The following is a 17,014-nucleotide window of genomic DNA, read 5'->3' as shown; positions in this document are numbered from 1 at the left end:
CTTAATTCTCTATTCACAAACTGTATTTTGTTTTATTTAGTTGTCAGTTGTGTAATTCGTTTTTTATTAGACCTTTGTGTGTTATTTTAAGTCACAGAATTGATTTTTCTCTTAAAGATAGTATTATATTTAAATTCAGTCATAAACTCAGCAGGAGATTTATTATTACACTGCAGCTTCTCTCTGATTTATAACATTTCCTGATTACTAACATCTTAAGTGGCTGAAATGGAAGTTACTTTCAGATCACAATCTAATTTCAGAAATTATTTTCTTATCAATAAATCATCTGTTAAAATTCTGTGTTTAATTCTTTTTCAAAAACTCTCCTGAATGTTTAGGAGGAAGGAGATTTTACACTGTTTATAAATGAAAGTAAGTGAAAGCAGTGCACTTGAGGAGGCAGAGAGATGAAATAAAGCAGGAGAAGAAGCGGAACAATGATTTAATGACTTTATTATAAATTCTGCATGTGGTTGAATCGCACGCAGCAGTTCACTGGAATCCCGCATGCGCACTTAGAGCCTGGCGACATGCACGGCGCAGGCGCACAGTGTTCACGCATGCGCACTGAGGCTCTCGGGTAGTGACAGGTCCGCAGACGGAGAAGGAGCTCGTGCTGTTCACGAGCACAAAAAATCAACATAAATATTATTTATATAAATATTGAATCCGGAAGTGTTTATTATTCACTGTTTGTTTTCATCTGGGGTTTAAAACACGACATGAAGTGACGATAAAGCGTCCTCTTTTTACAGGATCCTGATTTCGGGGTGAGTGTTTTTCCTTTTTACTCAGTGCTGAAGAATCTGTACATTTCTACACATCTGTACATTTCTACACATCTGTACATTTCTACACATCTGTACATTTCTACACATCTCTGTACATTTCTACACATCTGTACATTTCTACACATCTCTGTACATTTCTGCACATCTGTACATTTCTACACATCTCTACATTTCTACACATATGTACACATCTCTTTACATTTCTACATTTCTACACACCTCTATACATTTCTACACATCTCTATACATTTCTACACATCTTTGTTCATTTCTACACATCTGTACACATCTCTATACATTTCTACACATCTCTATACATTTCTACATTTCTACACATCTCTATACATTTCTACACATCTTTGTTCATTTCTACACATCTGTACACATCTCTATACATTTCTACACCTCTCTATACATTTCTACATTTCAACACATCTCTATACATTTCTACACATCTCTATACATTTCTACACATCTCTATACATTTCTACTACATTTCTACACATCTCTATACATTTCTACACATCTCTATACATTTCTACACATCTCTATATATTTTTACACATCTTTGTTCATTTCTACACATCTGTACACATCTCTATACATTTCTACACCTCTCTATACATTTCTACACATCTCTATACATTTCTACACATCTCTATACATTTCTACTACATTTCTACACATCTCTATACATTTCTACACATCTCTATACATTTCTACACATCTTTGTTCATTTCTACACATCTCTATACATTTCTACACATCTCTATACATTTCTATCCATTTCTACACATCTCTATCCATTTCTACACATCTCTATATATTTTTACACATCTTTGTTCATTTCTACACATCTGTACACATCTCTATACATTTCTACATTACTACAACTCTCTATACATTTCTACATTTCTACACACCTCTATACATTTCTTCACACCTCTATACATTTTTACACATCTCTGTTCATTTCTACACATCTGTACACACCTCTATACATTTCTACACATCTTTATACATTTCTACTACATTTGTACACATCTCTATACATTTCTACACACCTCTATACATTTTTACACATCTCTGTTCATTTCTACACATCTGTACACACCTCTATACATTTCTACACATCTTTATACATTTCTACTACATTTGTACACATCTCTATACATTTCTACACATCTCTATACATCTCTACACATCTGTACATTTCTACACATTATACATTTCTACACATCTCTATACATTTCTACTACATTTCTACACATCTCTATACATTTCTACACATCTCTATACATTTCTACACGTCTCTATACATTTCTACACATCTGTACATTTCTACACGTCTCTATACATTTCTACACATCTGTACATTTCTACACATCTCTATACATTTCTACACATTTCTATAAATTTTTACACGTCTCTATACATTTTTACACATCTGTACATTTCTACACATCTCTATACATTTCTACACATCTCTATACATTTCTACACATCTGTACATTTCTACACATCTCTATACATTTCTACACATCTGTACATTTCTACACATCTCTATTCATTTTTACACATCTCTGTACATTTCTACACATCCCTATACATTTCTACACATCTCTATTCATTTCTACACATCTCTATACATTTCTACACATCTCTGTACATTTCTACACATCTGTACATTTCTACACATCTCTGTACATTTCTACACATCTGTACATTTATAGACCATTTCTACACATCTCTGTACATTTCTACACATCTCTACACATTTCTATACATTTGTATACTTTTTTATACATTTCAACACATCTCTACACATTTCTACACATCTTTGTTCATTTCTACACATCTCTATACATTTCTACACATCTCTATACATTTCTATCCATTTCTACACATCTCTATCCATTTCTACACATCTCTATATATTTTTACACATCTTTGTTCATTTCTACACATCTGTACACATCTCTATACATTTCTACATTTCTACAACTCTCTATACATTTCTACATTTCTACACATCTCTATACATTTCTACACACCTCTATACATTTCTAAACATCTCTGTTCATTTCTACACATCTGTACACACCTCTATACATTTCTACACATCTCTATACATTTCTACTACATTTGTACACATCTCTATACATCTCTACACATCTGTACATTTCTACACATTATACATTTCTACACATCTCTATACATTTCTACTACATTTCTACACATCTCTATACATTTCTACACATCTCTATACATTTCTACACATTTCTATACATTTCTACATGTCTCTATACATTTCTACACATCTGTACATTTCTACACATCTCTACATTTCTACACATTTCTATACATTTCTACACGTCTCTATACATTTCTACACATCTGTACATTTCTACACATCTCTATACATTTCTACACATCTCTATACATTTCTACACATCTGTACATTTCTACACATCTCTATACATTTCTACACATCTGTACATTTCTACACATCTCTATTCATTTTTACACATCTCTGTACATTTCTACACATCCCTATACATTTCTACACATCTCTATTCATTTCTACACATCTCTATACATTTCTACACATCTCTATACATTTCTACACATCTCTGTACATTTCTACACATCTGTACATTTCTACACATCTCTGTACATTTCTACACATCTGTACATTTATAGACCATTTCTACACATCTCTGTACATTTCTACACATCTCTACACATTTCTATACATTTGTATACATCTTTATACATTTCTACACATCTCTATTCATCTATATAAATTTCAATACATCTGTACACAATCTGTATACATTTCTATACACCTCTACACATGTATATACATCCTTATTAATTAATATTTCTGATTGACATTTTATATATAATTACTGATTAGACTGAGAATAGTAAAATAAATGGTAAAAATTATATATATATATTATAATCAGTTATGGTTTGATCTGAGCTCCACCCTCTTTATGACATAATTAATCTAAAGTCATAATTCTAACAAATAAAAGAAAACCAGACCAGCGCCTTGTAAACACTAAACTCCTTCACCTGGAAAATAAACCAATCCACTGATCAGGAGTCTGGTAGAAGCTCTCGCCCTGTTCCTGAAGATCTGACTGGGTTAACGTGTGTACAGACACTCGTCTGTTTCATTTATTATTATTATTTCTAACAGCAGCTACTGAAGTAGAACATTCGCTCCTCCGTCACGCCATCAACACGTCAGGGACACCACGCTGAGCCTCTGTCATGGAGGCCATCGCCAAGTATGACTTTAACGCCACTGCAGACGACGAGCTGAGCTTCAAACGTGGAGAGATACTAAAGGTATGAGAGAAAGAGAGAGAGAGAGAGAGAGAGAGAGAGAGAGAGAGAGAGAGAGAGAGAGAGAAAGAAAGAGAGCAGATCAGGAGAAAATGTTTATTTTTCTCTATTATGAGAAAAAGAAAAGCTTGTAGCTTGTTTGTGTGAGTGTGTGCTTTGTGTGTTTTATACAGAAACAGGATTTATGCAGGGTTTGCTCTCGCTGCACACACACTCTCTCTGCACACACACTCTTACTGTACACACACTCTAACTGTACACACACTCTCACTGTACACTCACTGTACACACTCACACAGTACACACTCACTGTACACTCATTGTACACACACAGTACACACTCACTGTACACTCACATTGTACACACTCCCACAGTACACAATCAATGTACACACTCACACTGTACACTCACACTGCACACACTCTCACTGTACACTCTCACTGTACACTCACACTGTACACTCACACTGTACTCACACTGTACACCACTGTACACTCACACTGTACTCTCACTGTACACACTCTCTCTGTACTCTTACTGTACACCCTCAAACTGTACACTCACACTGTACTCTCACTGTACACACTCACACAGTACACACTCACTGTACACTCACATTGTACACACTCCAACAGTACACAATCATTGTACACCCACACTGTACTTACACTGTACACTACTGTACACACTCTCAGTGTACACTCACACTGTACACTCACTGCACACACACACACACACACACACACACACACACACACACTCACTGTACACTGTACACTCACTGCACACACTCTTACTGTACACTCTCACTGTACACACTCCTACAGTAAACATTGATTGGACACACTCACTGTACACACACTTGCACCTTACACTATTTTGGTGTGTGTTTTTTTTTTTTTTTTTTTCATCTCTGTTGTGTGTGTGTGTGTGTGTGTGTGTGTGTGTGTGTGGGAGACAGGTGTTAAATGAAGAGTGTGATCAGAACTGGTATAAAGCTGAGCTGTACGGGAAAGAAGGGTTCATCCCCAAAAACTACATTGAGATGAAGCCACACCCGTGAGTTTCACAGTCACATCACTGTGTGTTATTATATCTTCTGTGTGGTGTCTTTGACTTTACACACACATTCTCTCTCTCTCTCTCTCTCTCTCTCTCTCTCACACACACACACACACACACACACACACACACACACACACACGTGCAGGTGGTTTTATGGGAAGATGCCGAGGGTGAAGGCGGAGGAGATGTTGAATAAACAGAGACACGACGGAGCGTTTCTGATCCGAGAGAGTGAGAGTGCACCGGGGGATTTCTCTCTCTCCGTCAAGTACACACTCTATTCCTCTCTCAGCTCGATTCTCCATTTCACTCTGAATGATATTATTATCAAACATATTCTTTTGTTTCTTGTTTGAATGCCCTCCTTTCTGTCTCTCCCTCCTCAGGTTTGGGAACGACGTGCAGCATTTTAAGGTTCTGAGGGACGGGGCGGGGAAGTACTTCCTGTGGGTGGTGAAGTTCAACTCCCTCAACTCCCTGGTGGATTATCACCGCTCCACCTCCGTCTCCCGAAACCAGCCCATCTTCCTGCGCGACATCGAACAGGTGCCGCAGGTGAGCCAGGCCACGCCCACCTCATCATCACATGACCTATCAGACCGCATGCACGGTGTGGTCAAAAGTATTGGGACACCTGACCTTTTCTGCCACACACACACAATTGTACAGGACGTCGTTGGATGCAGTAGAATAAAATGTCCCCGTGCACAAAGCCAGCTCCATGATGATCTGCTTTCCATGGTTTAGAGAGGAAGATCTTGAGTGATCTGCTATAGAGCTCTGATCTCAAACTTTCTGAACACCTTTGGAAACAATGTGAAGACTGACTGCACCCCAGGTCTCCTCACCTTCTCACCTACATCAGTACCTGACTTTACTAACAGCCTTGTAGCTGATCATCAAATGTCCACAAGCACAATCTAAAATCTAGTGGAACATCTCCAGCATCTGATGGTGCTGGATGGGGTTTGTGTTATGTGCAGTAGGCAGTGAGCACGGTCCTTCAGAACAGGGAGATGTTTATGACACAGCGCAGAGTCTGGGATGTTCTGCAATGTTCTGATGGTACTGTGGTACCTATTTAGGGCCCGAGTGTAGGGAGCAGGGCATGAGGAGGAGACACTTAAATAAAACACAGCATATCACCTTCAGTCAGGGTGGTTTTTTTTTTTTTATTTATTTCGTGTGTGTGTGTGTGTGTGTTTGTGTTTGTGTCTGTGTGTCTTCCAGCATGCGTCCTACGTGCAGGCTCTGTTCGACTTCGACCCTCAGGAGGATGGTGAGCTCGGGTTCCGACGCGGAGATCTGGTGCAGGTCCTGGACAACTCCGACCCTAACTGGTGGAAAGGGGCGTGTCACGGGCAGACCGGAATGTTCCCCCGGAATTACGTCACTCCCGTCACGCAGCATATGTAACCACGTGTAAAAACAACAACGATAATCATTCAAAAAACACAAAAAAAATAAACATACAAACGGTCGGAACGGGAACGGAGCGTTAGGACTTCCTGCTTAATCGCCATGGAAACGGAGGTGGCCTGGGATCAAAGCCTCGGCAGAGTTCTGCTTGGTGATTTGTGGAACGGTGCTTGAAGCTGATTGGCTGGGAGGGAAACTGCTGCTTTGTGATTCATTACACTATAAATACATATAAACCATAAAAAGTATTCTGACTGGCGGGAAAAAAGCACGTCGAGTGGGCAGCGATCCGGCTCATGTCTCTGAACTGTGTGTGTGTGTGTGTGTGTGTGTGTGTGTGTGTGTGTGTGTGTGTGTTACTCTCCTGGGTAATCACTAATAACATGTCAATGACCGTCTCATCAGCATGCGTCATTCCGCCCTGATGATGTCACTGCCATCGAACAGGTGAGTCAGGCCACGCCCACTCATTATTATTAATCAATTACAACTCATCACCAAATATCAGCATGGACGTGTCTCAAACCACACACTTCCTCCTCCAGTATAAAAGCAGTCATTGTGCCATGACTAATCGCTTCTCCGACGTGTTGTGATTTCTTCGTCTCTCTCTAAAAGGGAAAAAAATGTGATGATATCACAAGGCCAATGATGATGTCATAATGTTTACTGTACAAATCCTGACTGATGATCTTGAAGGTAGCGTCTGACTCGAGGGTTTAGTAGTTTAGTTTTTGTATTAAAGTGAAAATATTTATAACTGAAACACAGAAGGTTTTTTTGCACTGTCATGTAGTAAAGCAGCAGTATTAAAACAATATACAAAAAAAGAAGGAAAAACATTGTAAGTTCACAATAAAACAAACAAACTGTTCGCCGTGTGTGTGTTTGGACTTTTGGCTGAATTTCTGTTTAAAATGTTGACATTATAACATTATGCACGATTTATTCTATATTTTTAATCCTTAATTACAATCATCCTATAATTAATTAGTAATATTTTACAAAGCATTAATTTCTCTTTACACTAATTCATGATTATTTCCGTGTTTATGAACCTTGTGCTTTGTGTCGCCTCCTAGCGGCAGTCTTTATACCTGCACTTACGATGAAACATTTAATTAAAATAATAATGACTTTATTGACTTCATAGTTTGGAAAAATATGGAATACAGTTTATTCTTTGATGTGTATTTTACGAAAAGAATGACTTTTGGGCGTATTATATTATATAACTGCTGTGATCACAGTGGCACTTCACATTTTTTTTTATTATTAAAATTCGATTAATTTTTTTGTAGAGCGCTTTTAACACTGCACACACTCTTTAAAGAGATAAAGCTTTTATTTCTCATTTAAAATATTAATTATAATTTTAAACAAATGCTAATTTATTGATTCGGCATTTTTTAATTATTGAATTTATTTTGTATACTGTTAATCGTAATGCAGAAATAGATCACTGCGCATGCGCAGATCGAAGCTTTATATAACGGTGTCTGTGTCGTGTAATGTTTTGCGTTTGGTTTATTTTTTTATAGTAAATCGCAAATTGATATAAAAAATAAATATCATTTGACATCGATTTTAAATTAAATAGTTGACGGTTATTTCCTCAGTGCGTGTGTTTACAATCAGGCGATCGCTGAGGTCACCTGCCCCCTACCTGGGGGTCCTCAGGGGGGCACGAGCCGTGTACAAGCGATTCAGTCACAACACGCCGCTCGCGCGCATTACGGTGAGTTATTACGTCATTTATAAGGTTTCAGTGGAACCTGTTACAGATCTTTCATCACCCTGAGATCAACCTGCAGTCTGAGGAACCGCGAGCAGTTTTACCTGTACCACCTCACCTGGGGGAGAACTGGTGCAGCTGACGTGTGTGTGTGTGTGTGTGTGTGTGTGTGTGTGTGTGTGTGTTAAAGGGAAACGGGATCTGGTTGTGAGGATGGAGCAGGCAGAAGAATGGAAGCTTCAGGCTTTAAACACAGAAACACAGCAGATGGTGAAAACAGCACTGACAGGTACCCGAGGAACATCAGAGGAACATCAGAGGAACATCAGAGGAACATCAGAGGAACAACCGATTTACTCCTGAGTAACTAATATTTCACACCTGCTGAACACCTGATATGGTGTGTGTGTGTGTGTGTGTGTGTGTGTGTGTGGTGACAGATCCCAGCACAGTGGACTTGGTGAAGTTGTGTGATTTGATCATGGAGGAGGCTCTGAGGGACGTGTCCCTGTGCAGAGACGCAGGACACATCTGCTGTACCTTAGTGCAGGTAAGACGATGACATCACACACGGGGGCGGAACTTCTCTCCATCCAGAGAAGAGGAGGATGATGGTGATGATGAGGGTGATGATGCTGTACGGCAGGTGGAGGTGAAGCAGAGCAGTACGAGTGTGTTCAGGAGGAGCATGCTGACTCGGCTGCAGCAGGAGTTTATGAGACGTGAGGAGACACGCAGGAGATCCCTGGATGAGTGGGTGTGTGTCGTCTCGCTCCTCTGTAACATCTTCCACAGACTCAAGGTGTGTGTGAGAGACACAGTGAGTGTGAGTCGCTCCTGCAGTGGTGTTTAATCAGCTACAATACTGATGATGGTGTGTGTGTGTGTGTGTGTGTGTGTGTGTGTGTGTGTGTGTGTGTGTGTGTGTGTGTGTGTGTGTGTGTGCAGGTGAATAACAGCCCGATGGCGGCTCTGGTGCAACCGGTGTATGATTGTTTGTTCAGATTGGCTCAGCCTGATGCACTCGTTAATGAAGTAGAGGTGAAGTAGAGGATCTCTCACACACAAACACACACACACACAAACACACACACACACACACACACACACACACACACACACACACACACACACACACACAATTGTTTTCAAGGAGAACTTTTGTTTACAGATTAATTTGATGTGTGTGTGTGCGTGTGCGTGTGTGTGCGTGTGTGTGTAGGTGGACTGCTTGGCTCTGCAGTTACACCGTGTCGGTGAGCAGCTGGAGAAGCAGAACACGGAGCGTATGGATGAGCTTTTCTTCCTGCTGAGAGATGGTTTTTTTCTGCAGAATGATCTGAGCTCCATGAGCCGCCTGCTGCTGCTGGAGCTGCTGGAGTACCGTGCCGCCGGCTGGAACCTGAGCAAAAATGCTCAGCGCTACTACTACAGCGAGGTGGTGGAGTGAGGAACATGAGGAGCATGCCTCTGAAGATCATCTAGCTTTAGAAGTCAAATATCATAACAGAGGGTGACCAGAAGAAGAAAAAGAAGGAGGAGCTCCAGGCTCCTGCTGTCTGAACTGGTTGGGGATGTGATGTTGGTTTGGTGTGTGTGTGTGTGTCTGTGTGTGTGTGTGTGTGTGTGTGTGTGTGTGTGTGTTTAGAATTGAACACAGTTCTGACTGAGGTTCAGATTTAGAGGATTGAGATGATGCCAGTGGTCATCACACACCTTAATGTTCTTGTTCTGGTGTGAATCCTTGAGATGCTGGAGATGGACAGTGCAGCACTTCTCACTGCTGGAGTGAAAATAAAATGCTTTTATTGGTTTATACTGTGACACACTGAACATCACCACCACCATCACTCTGATCATCACTCTGATCATCACCATCACTCTGATCATCACCATCACTCTGATCATCACCATCACTCTGATCACCAGCACTCTGAACATCACCATCACTCTGAACATCACCATCACACTGATCACCACCATCACACTGATCACCACCATCACACTGATCACCATCACTCTGAACATCACCATCACTCTGAACATCACCATCACACTGATCACCACCATCACACTGATCACCATCACTCTGATCATCACCATCACTCTGATCACCACCATCACACTGATCACCACCATCACACTGATCACCAGCACTCTGAACATCACCATCACTCTGAACATCACCATCACACTGATCACCACCATCACACTGATCACCATCACTCTGATCATCACCATCACTCTGATCACCACCATCACACTGATCACCACCATCACTCTGAACATCACCATCACACTGATCACCATCACTCTGATCACCACCATCACTCTGAACATCACCATCACACTGATCACCATCACTCTGATCATCACCATCACTCTGATCACCACCATCACTCTGAACATCACCATCACACTGATCACCATCACTCTGATCATCACCATCACTCTGATCACCACCATCACACTGATCACCACCATCACTCTGAACATCACCATCACAATGATCACCATCACACTGATCAACACCATCACTCCGATCACCAGCACTCTGAACATCACCATCACACTGATCAACACCATCACTCTGATCACCAGCACTCTGAACATCACCATCACTCTAATCACCATCACACTGATCACCACCATCACACTGATCACCAGCATCACTCTGATCATCACCATCACACTGATCACCAGCACTCTGATCACCACCATCACACTGATCATCACCATCACACTAATCACCACCATCACACTGATCATCACCATCACACTAATCACCATCACTCTGATCACCACCAGCACTCTGATCACCAGCACTCTGAACATCACCATCACTCTGAACATCACCATCACTCTGAACACATCACACACTAAATGAGACACTACTGAGACATGAAACTGCTGTTGTATTTGATAAATGCGTTTTTAATGACAGTTTTGTATATTTGTATAGTTTATAAATAAACACAGGCCTGTTTACATCTGATTTTATTGTGAAATTGATCTCAAAAGTGTGTTTTTATTTTTAAGATCTAAGATGGCAGACACAGGATGAGGATTGTTGCTAAGAGACGGATTAGCATCAGTTCCTAATGTAATACTGAACCCGCGACAGAACCATTAAATTATATTTATTTATTCATTTAGATGATGATGATGATGATGAACCACTTTGTGTGTCTAATATAAATAGTACAGTTAAGAACTAAGAACAGGATATGAAATTCTAGAGAAAGTATTGAAATATATTATAATTATTATATTAACTATCGCGATTTATTGGTTAAAGTACAGCACTAAAGTAGAAAAAACAAAAGTAATACACTTTTTTAACATCCTGTTATTGTAATTCCACCATCAGACAGCAGAGGGCGCAGACACTATTCTCAATCTCTTTCACACAAAATCATCAGAAACTACCAGCATTTTCTTCCTACAGGTTTATTCTGGGTTCTGGTCCAATCATAAACTTTCATCTTCACTGGTCCTGTGTTGGTTTGGATGTGTGTTATTGCTCGTGTTTCTTTTGAAATCCCTTTCTTATCTTCATCGTAGAAACCTGAAGGTTTTGCACTCATTTGTGTATATCCATGATTCCAGGAACTCCACCTCGATATGAAGCCACAGTTCCAGATGAAGAAATGTCCCAAAGCGCAACACTGTGGTCTCTTTATCAGACACTTTTTGCCGCATGGTTTGAGGTGATTTAGTTGAGTTTAGTTTTTGTGTGTGTGTGTGTGTGTGTGTGTGTGTGTGTGTGTGTGTGTGTGTGTGTGTGTGTGTGTGTGTGTGTGTGTGTGTATGTGTGTGTGTGTGTGTGTGTGTGACAAATAGCTGTCTAGACGTCTCACCCCATGACCCAGTAAAGCATATATGAGAAAGGAGAGGAAACGGTGCTCAGTCAGATGTTCCTGAAGCACCTTTAATATCACTGTAGGTTCTTCAGCAGCCTCTCAGTTACGTTTCCTTTTTTTTCTTCTGTAATTTCAGCAGCACCAATCTATTTATTTGTGTGTGTGTGTGTGTGTGTGTGTGTGTGTGTGTGTGTGTGTTGTTTCTCTCTGTAGAATCTTTATTTTTATTTATGAACTTTGTGTGTAAACGGTTGTTATTGTTAATAGTAAAAAATCAAACATTTAAAATCTTTTTGAATTAATTGTCAATTTATTATTGTAATAAAAATGTAATAAAATGCATTCATTAGTCGATTTGTAATAATTAATTAGGCATGAATTATAAGATGTTTAATAATATTTATTTATTATAAATATCTAAAATATTTCTAAAATCACCACAATTACTATTTTATTAATATTTTAAATGCAAATTCATTTAAAACACGTGCAGAACAATAGATTATTTTTACTTGATTATAGCTTTCACGTAGGTCAAATATACAAATAAATAAATATTAAGTTATATAATAATAATTAAGTAAATAATGAGTTATATTATTAATTCATTCTAATGCTTGCACGTTAACAAGAAGTGACGTCATCTCCTGCGGTTTTCCGCGCTAGGTTTTGAGAAGCATTGTGGGGGTTTTTTTCTTACCCGTTTTCCGTTAAGTCCCGCCCTTTTGCGTTTTCCATTAGTCAAAAATACGCTTTGTTTATGGAATACACTCATACAGCCAATTGGATTGCAGAAGGCGGGGTAATCTTTAGCCAATCGTAGCGCAGGGACGGCGCACTTGATCGGAATATAGGCGGGAAAAGAAGTTAGCTGTGAGAAAGTGAGGTGCAGAGACACAACAGCAATGGCGGACGAGAAACCCAAGGTGAGGAGAAATAAAATAAAAAAACAACACAGGACATCTCATTCGAACATTTATTTCTGATTATTATAATTATACACATATGTATTTGAAGCAGGTTTTAATATTAACCGCATTATAGTCAAAAATATAAAGAAATAATAACCATTTAACAATTGCTAAGTGGCTAACAGGCTAACGGGCCGGCTAGCATCTATGCTAGCTTTTGTATCCAGGCACAGTATAAAAGCAGATTTACTTCAGCAAACTTTAAAAAACATTTTTGTGTTTAAATTTTATTTTATTCTAAAAGCCTATATAAATCCCGAGTTTTAATAATTCAACGCACTTTTGTGTACTGAATGAAGCAGGTTTGGGGTTGATGCTAAAAGCTAATCTGAGGTAATTGATTCGCCTGTAACTGAATTTTCTGAACAGAATTTAAATCGAGACTTTAATTTTTTAATATTTTGTGTTGAATACGTGCTTTTCTCTTTATTTGAATGTGTTTAGCTACAAGATATTTTAATATGTGCAGTTTGTGTGTTTAGAATATTTAGAATAATGTGTGAATGAGCTTCAATAATAAACTACTTTCTGATTATAATATTACAATGTTTTATATATAATCATTATATTGTGTACATGTTTCTGAAGTAGATATTGTGTATAAACAATTTAAATAAACTGAAGCAGTTACCAGCTATTTAAAGTAAATAATAATCTCTCTCTCCCATTCTCTCTCTCTCTCTCTCTCTCTCTCTCCTTCTCTCTCTCTCTCTCTCTCTCCCTCCCATTTTCTCTCCTATTCTCTCTTTCATTCTCTCTCTCTCTCTCTCCCATTCTCTCCTTCTCTCTCTCTCTCTCTCTCTCTCTCCCCCATTCTCTCCTTCTCTCTCTCTCTCTCTCTCTCTCTCTCTCTCTCCCTCCCATTTTCTCTCCTATTCTCTCTTTCATTCTCTCTCTCTCTCTCTCTCCCATTCTCTCCTTCTCTCTCTCTCTCTCTCTCTCTCCCATTCTCTCCTTCTCTCTCTCTCTCTCTCTCTCTCTCTCTCTCTCCCATTCTCTCCTTCTCTCTCTCTCTCTCTCTCTCTCTCTCCTATTCTCTCTTTCATTCTCTCTCTCTCTCTCTCTCTCTCTCCCATTCTCTCCTTCTCTCTCTCCTTCTCTCTCTCTCTCTCTCTCTCTCTCTCTCTCTCTCTCTCTCTCTCCTTCTCTCTCTCTCTCCCTCCCATTTTCTCTCCTATTCTCTCTTTCATTCTCTCTCTCTCTCTCTCTCTCTCCCATTCTCTCCTTCTCTCTCTCTCTCTCCTTCTCTCTCTCTCTCCCTCCCATTTTCTCTCCTATTCTCTCTTTCATTCTCTCTCTCTCTCTCTCTCTCTCTCTCTTTCTCTCCTATTCTCTCTCTCTATCTCTCTCTCTCTCTCTCCCCCATTTTCTCTCCTATTCTCTCTCTCTCTCTCTCTCTTTAGGAAGGTGTGAAGACTGAAAATAACGAGCACATTAACCTGAAGGTTGCTGGACAGGACGGCTCGGTGGTGCAGTTTAAAATCAAGAGGCACACGCCGCTCAGCAAACTGATGAAGGCCTACTGCGAGCGACAGGTGAAGACCTTCAGCACCACCCTCATCATCAGCTCATCACTGTGGTCCTCAGGAGTAAAACAGGAAGTGGAGAAGATGGATGGATGTTGGTTTGTTGTTTTAGACAGGGTCTTGCTTGGAGCAGATAATCCCATGTTTCCTTGGGTTTTTTTGTCTTTGTTTATATAAATATTTTTGAAGTGTTGATTTTATTAATTGACCGACACTCCAAGCACTTTTTGTTCAAAAAAATTGCTAATTGCCATACATGTGATCCCGTAACTTGCTACACAGTGGGCATGTCAGGGGGGTACGCAGGCATGGTGTAGAAGTTCTGTAGCAGGCACGAGACGGAGAAAGTTCTAAATATTCAGGGTTTTTTTCCAAGTATTTATTACACGTGAATATTTTATTTGCTGTTCTCAATAATTCACACATGTAGCAGTTGCCCATTTCCCCAAAAACACAACTATGGCCTCAGGAGCGGAGTAGAGAATCAGTGTGTCTGGGGAATGATTGTGGGCGGGGCTTAATTTGCTGATTACTTCACCGAATGACCTGTTTTCCTGATGATGTAATGTTCTGTTTCCGCACAGGGTCTCACGATGAGGCAGATCCGCTTCCGGTTTGACGGACAGCCCATTAACGAGACAGACACACCTGCTCAGGTACGGACTTTACACGCAGCAATAAACGGATAAAAAGGACACGGCGGCGAGATTATATACACGTCGCTGTGGCGTAAATCAGATTAAAACTCTGCCGCTGTGGTGGTGAAGGGAAAGAGGGCGGAGCCATAACGTGTGTGTAGTGTCAGTAGGATGAAGCACTATGTCGTAACCAGCGTTATGAGCCGCAGTGTTTCACCAGGTTGGTGCTTCATGTTTGTTTTTTGCAGTTGGAAATGGAGGACGAGGACACGATTGATGTGTTCCAGCAGCAGACGGGAGGCGTGATCTAAAGCGACAGCACAGAGCTCCATTTCTCCATCGTCCCTCCATCAATCGTTCGTGCTTACGTTTAAAGTCACGGCAAAACCACGGACGCAAACACGGCTGCTCAGATCCTCACGGACAGTGTTTCATTTCTCTCCCTCCTTTTTCCTCTTCTCTTCTCCCTCTCCCCCCCCCCCCCCCTCTCTCTCTCTCTCTCTCTCTCTCTCTCTCTCTCTCTCTCCTTCTTTAAAACTGTCATATGGAACATTTTTTCCTCCTCTCTTCTGAACCATGTGGACCTGCGAGACCAAGAAACCCTAAGGCCATGCTGATCAGGGTGTTGTTCTTTTATTTGTTGTTGTTGTTGTTGTTGTTGTTTGTTTCCATTATGAATGACCGTCACAGCTGAAGTTTTGGTTTTTAATCACTTTACAGCTTTTTATATCTTTTATAAATGTAGTACTTCTTTTTTTTTTTTTTTTTGTACCACGGTTTTATTCAGTCAATGTGCAGTGTTGACAGTAAATTTTTTTTTTTTGTGTTTGAATAAAACAGTTGTATAAAGTGTGTGTGTGTGTGTGTGTGTGTGTGTGTGTGTGTGTGTGTGTGTGTGTGTGTGTGTGTGGTCTATAATAAATAAAAAAAAAAAAAAGGGAGGATATGATTTAGACAACAGTACCGGTGGATCCTGATTGGCTGGATGATTTCCTCCTGTTAAAAATTGCTGCGAAGAACGGGCGTCCAGTAGAAGGGTGTACAGAAGAACGGGCGTCCAGTAGAACGGTGTACAGAAGAACGGGCGTCCAGAAGAACGGGCGTCCAGAAGAACGGTGTACAGAAGAACGGGCGTCCAGTAGAACGGTGTACAGAAGAACGGGCGTCCAGTAGAACGGTGTACAGAAGAACGGGCGTCCAGTAGAACGGTGTACAGAAGAACGGGCGTCCAGTAGAACGGTGTACAGAAGAACGGGCGTCCAGTAGAACGGTGTACAGAAGAACGGGCGTCCAGTAGAACGGTGTACAGAAGGACGGGCGTCCAGAAGAACGGGCGTCCAGTAGAAGGGTGTACAGAAGAACGGGCGTCCAGTAGAAGGGTGTACAGAAGAAGGGTGTACAGAAGAACGGGCGTCCAGTAGAACGGTGTACAGAAGAACGGGCGTCCAGTAGAACGGTGTACAGAAGAAGGGTGTACAGAAGAACGGGCGTCCAGTAGAAGGGTGTACAGAAGAACGGGCGTCCAGTAGAAGGGTGTACAGAAGAACGGGCGTCCAGTAGAAGGGTGTACAGAAGAACGGGCGTCCAGTAGAAGGGTGTACAGAAGAACGGGCGTCCAGTAGAAGGGTGTACAGAAGAACGG

General features: G+C 40.5%; 3 protein-coding genes and 1 long non-coding RNA gene across 7 annotated transcripts; 3 read left to right on the top strand and 1 right to left on the bottom strand.

Annotated features, from left to right (window-relative positions):
- Positions 1-545: 545 nt before the first annotated feature.
- Positions 546-7,513, top strand: grb2a (growth factor receptor-bound protein 2a). Of its 3 annotated transcripts, none has more exons than XM_083559913.1 (6): positions 546-773; positions 4,006-4,157; positions 5,117-5,214; positions 5,366-5,488; positions 5,607-5,775; positions 6,451-7,513. In XM_083559913.1, exons 2-6 carry the CDS (start codon positions 4,080-4,082, stop codon positions 6,634-6,636), a joined length of 654 nt encoding a protein of 217 aa, XP_083416039.1. In that variant the 5' UTR covers positions 546-773; positions 4,006-4,079; the 3' UTR covers positions 6,637-7,513. The 3 variants fall into 3 exon arrangements, with proteins under 3 accessions (XP_083416039.1, XP_083416041.1, XP_083416040.1); XM_083559915.1 differs by lacking the exon at positions 6,451-7,513 and adding an exon at positions 5,972-6,122 and having other exon boundaries at positions 560-773; positions 5,607-5,883; XM_083559914.1 differs by having other exon boundaries at positions 563-773; positions 4,009-4,157.
- Positions 7,514-8,224: 711 nt separating this feature from the next.
- On the top strand, positions 8,225-10,011 carry mif4gda (MIF4G domain containing a). Its single transcript, XM_083559899.1, has 6 exons — positions 8,225-8,377; positions 8,565-8,663; positions 8,815-8,924; positions 9,021-9,176; positions 9,323-9,415; positions 9,597-10,011. Exons 2-6 carry the CDS (start codon positions 8,588-8,590, stop codon positions 9,822-9,824), a joined length of 663 nt encoding a protein of 220 aa, XP_083416025.1. The 5' UTR covers positions 8,225-8,377; positions 8,565-8,587; the 3' UTR covers positions 9,825-10,011.
- A 227-nt stretch (positions 10,012-10,238) lies between these two features.
- Positions 10,239-11,365, bottom strand: LOC310736443. 2 transcript variants are annotated; one of them, XR_014536555.1, is made up of 3 exons: positions 11,246-11,365; positions 10,448-10,895; positions 10,239-10,307 (listed from the first exon to the last, which is right to left on the bottom strand). It is a non-coding gene; the product is annotated as an uncharacterized lncRNA (long non-coding RNA). The 2 variants fall into 2 exon arrangements; XR_014536556.1 differs by having other exon boundaries at positions 10,299-10,392; positions 10,450-10,895.
- Positions 11,366-13,020: 1,655 nt separating this feature from the next.
- Positions 13,021-16,224, top strand: sumo2a (small ubiquitin like modifier 2a). The gene is made up of 4 exons (XM_083562117.1): positions 13,021-13,163; positions 14,612-14,743; positions 15,319-15,390; positions 15,621-16,224. The coding sequence occupies exons 1-4, from the start codon at positions 13,143-13,145 to the stop codon at positions 15,681-15,683; spliced, it is 288 nt and encodes a 95-aa protein (XP_083418243.1). The 5' UTR covers positions 13,021-13,142; the 3' UTR covers positions 15,684-16,224.
- Positions 16,225-17,014: the final 790 nt, after the last annotated feature.

This window comes from Silurus aristotelis (genome assembly GCF_946808225.1).
Source record: "Silurus aristotelis genome assembly, chromosome: 2".
Lineage (NCBI taxonomy): Eukaryota > Metazoa > Chordata > Actinopteri > Siluriformes > Siluridae > Silurus > Silurus aristotelis.
Note: the sequence above shows the minus strand (reverse complement) of the source record. Positions and strands in the feature narration are given on the sequence as shown.

Excerpts from the sequence above, each read along its gene's own strand:
- mif4gda (XM_083559899.1), top strand. The coding sequence starts at position 8,588 with ATGGAGCAGGCAGAAGAATGGAAGCTTCAGGCTTTAAACACAGAAACA. Across the intron at positions 8,664-8,814 it reads GGTGAAAACAGCACTGACAG|ATCCCAGCACAGTGGACTTG; the intron begins GTACCCGAGGAA and ends GTGTGGTGACAG. Across the intron at positions 9,177-9,322 it reads ACATCTTCCACAGACTCAAG|GTGAATAACAGCCCGATGGC; the intron begins GTGTGTGTGAGA and ends GTGTGTGTGCAG.
- grb2a (XM_083559913.1), top strand. The coding sequence starts at position 4,080 with ATGGAGGCCATCGCCAAGTATGACTTTAACGCCACTGCAGACGACGAG. Across the intron at positions 4,158-5,116 it reads AACGTGGAGAGATACTAAAG|GTGTTAAATGAAGAGTGTGA; the intron begins GTATGAGAGAAA and ends TGTGGGAGACAG. Across the intron at positions 5,215-5,365 it reads ATTGAGATGAAGCCACACCC|GTGGTTTTATGGGAAGATGC; the intron begins GTGAGTTTCACA and ends ACACACGTGCAG.
- sumo2a (XM_083562117.1), top strand. The coding sequence starts at position 13,143 with ATGGCGGACGAGAAACCCAAG. Across the intron at positions 13,164-14,611 it reads TGGCGGACGAGAAACCCAAG|GAAGGTGTGAAGACTGAAAA; the intron begins GTGAGGAGAAAT and ends CTCTCTCTTTAG. Across the intron at positions 14,744-15,318 it reads AGGCCTACTGCGAGCGACAG|GGTCTCACGATGAGGCAGAT; the intron begins GTGAAGACCTTC and ends GTTTCCGCACAG.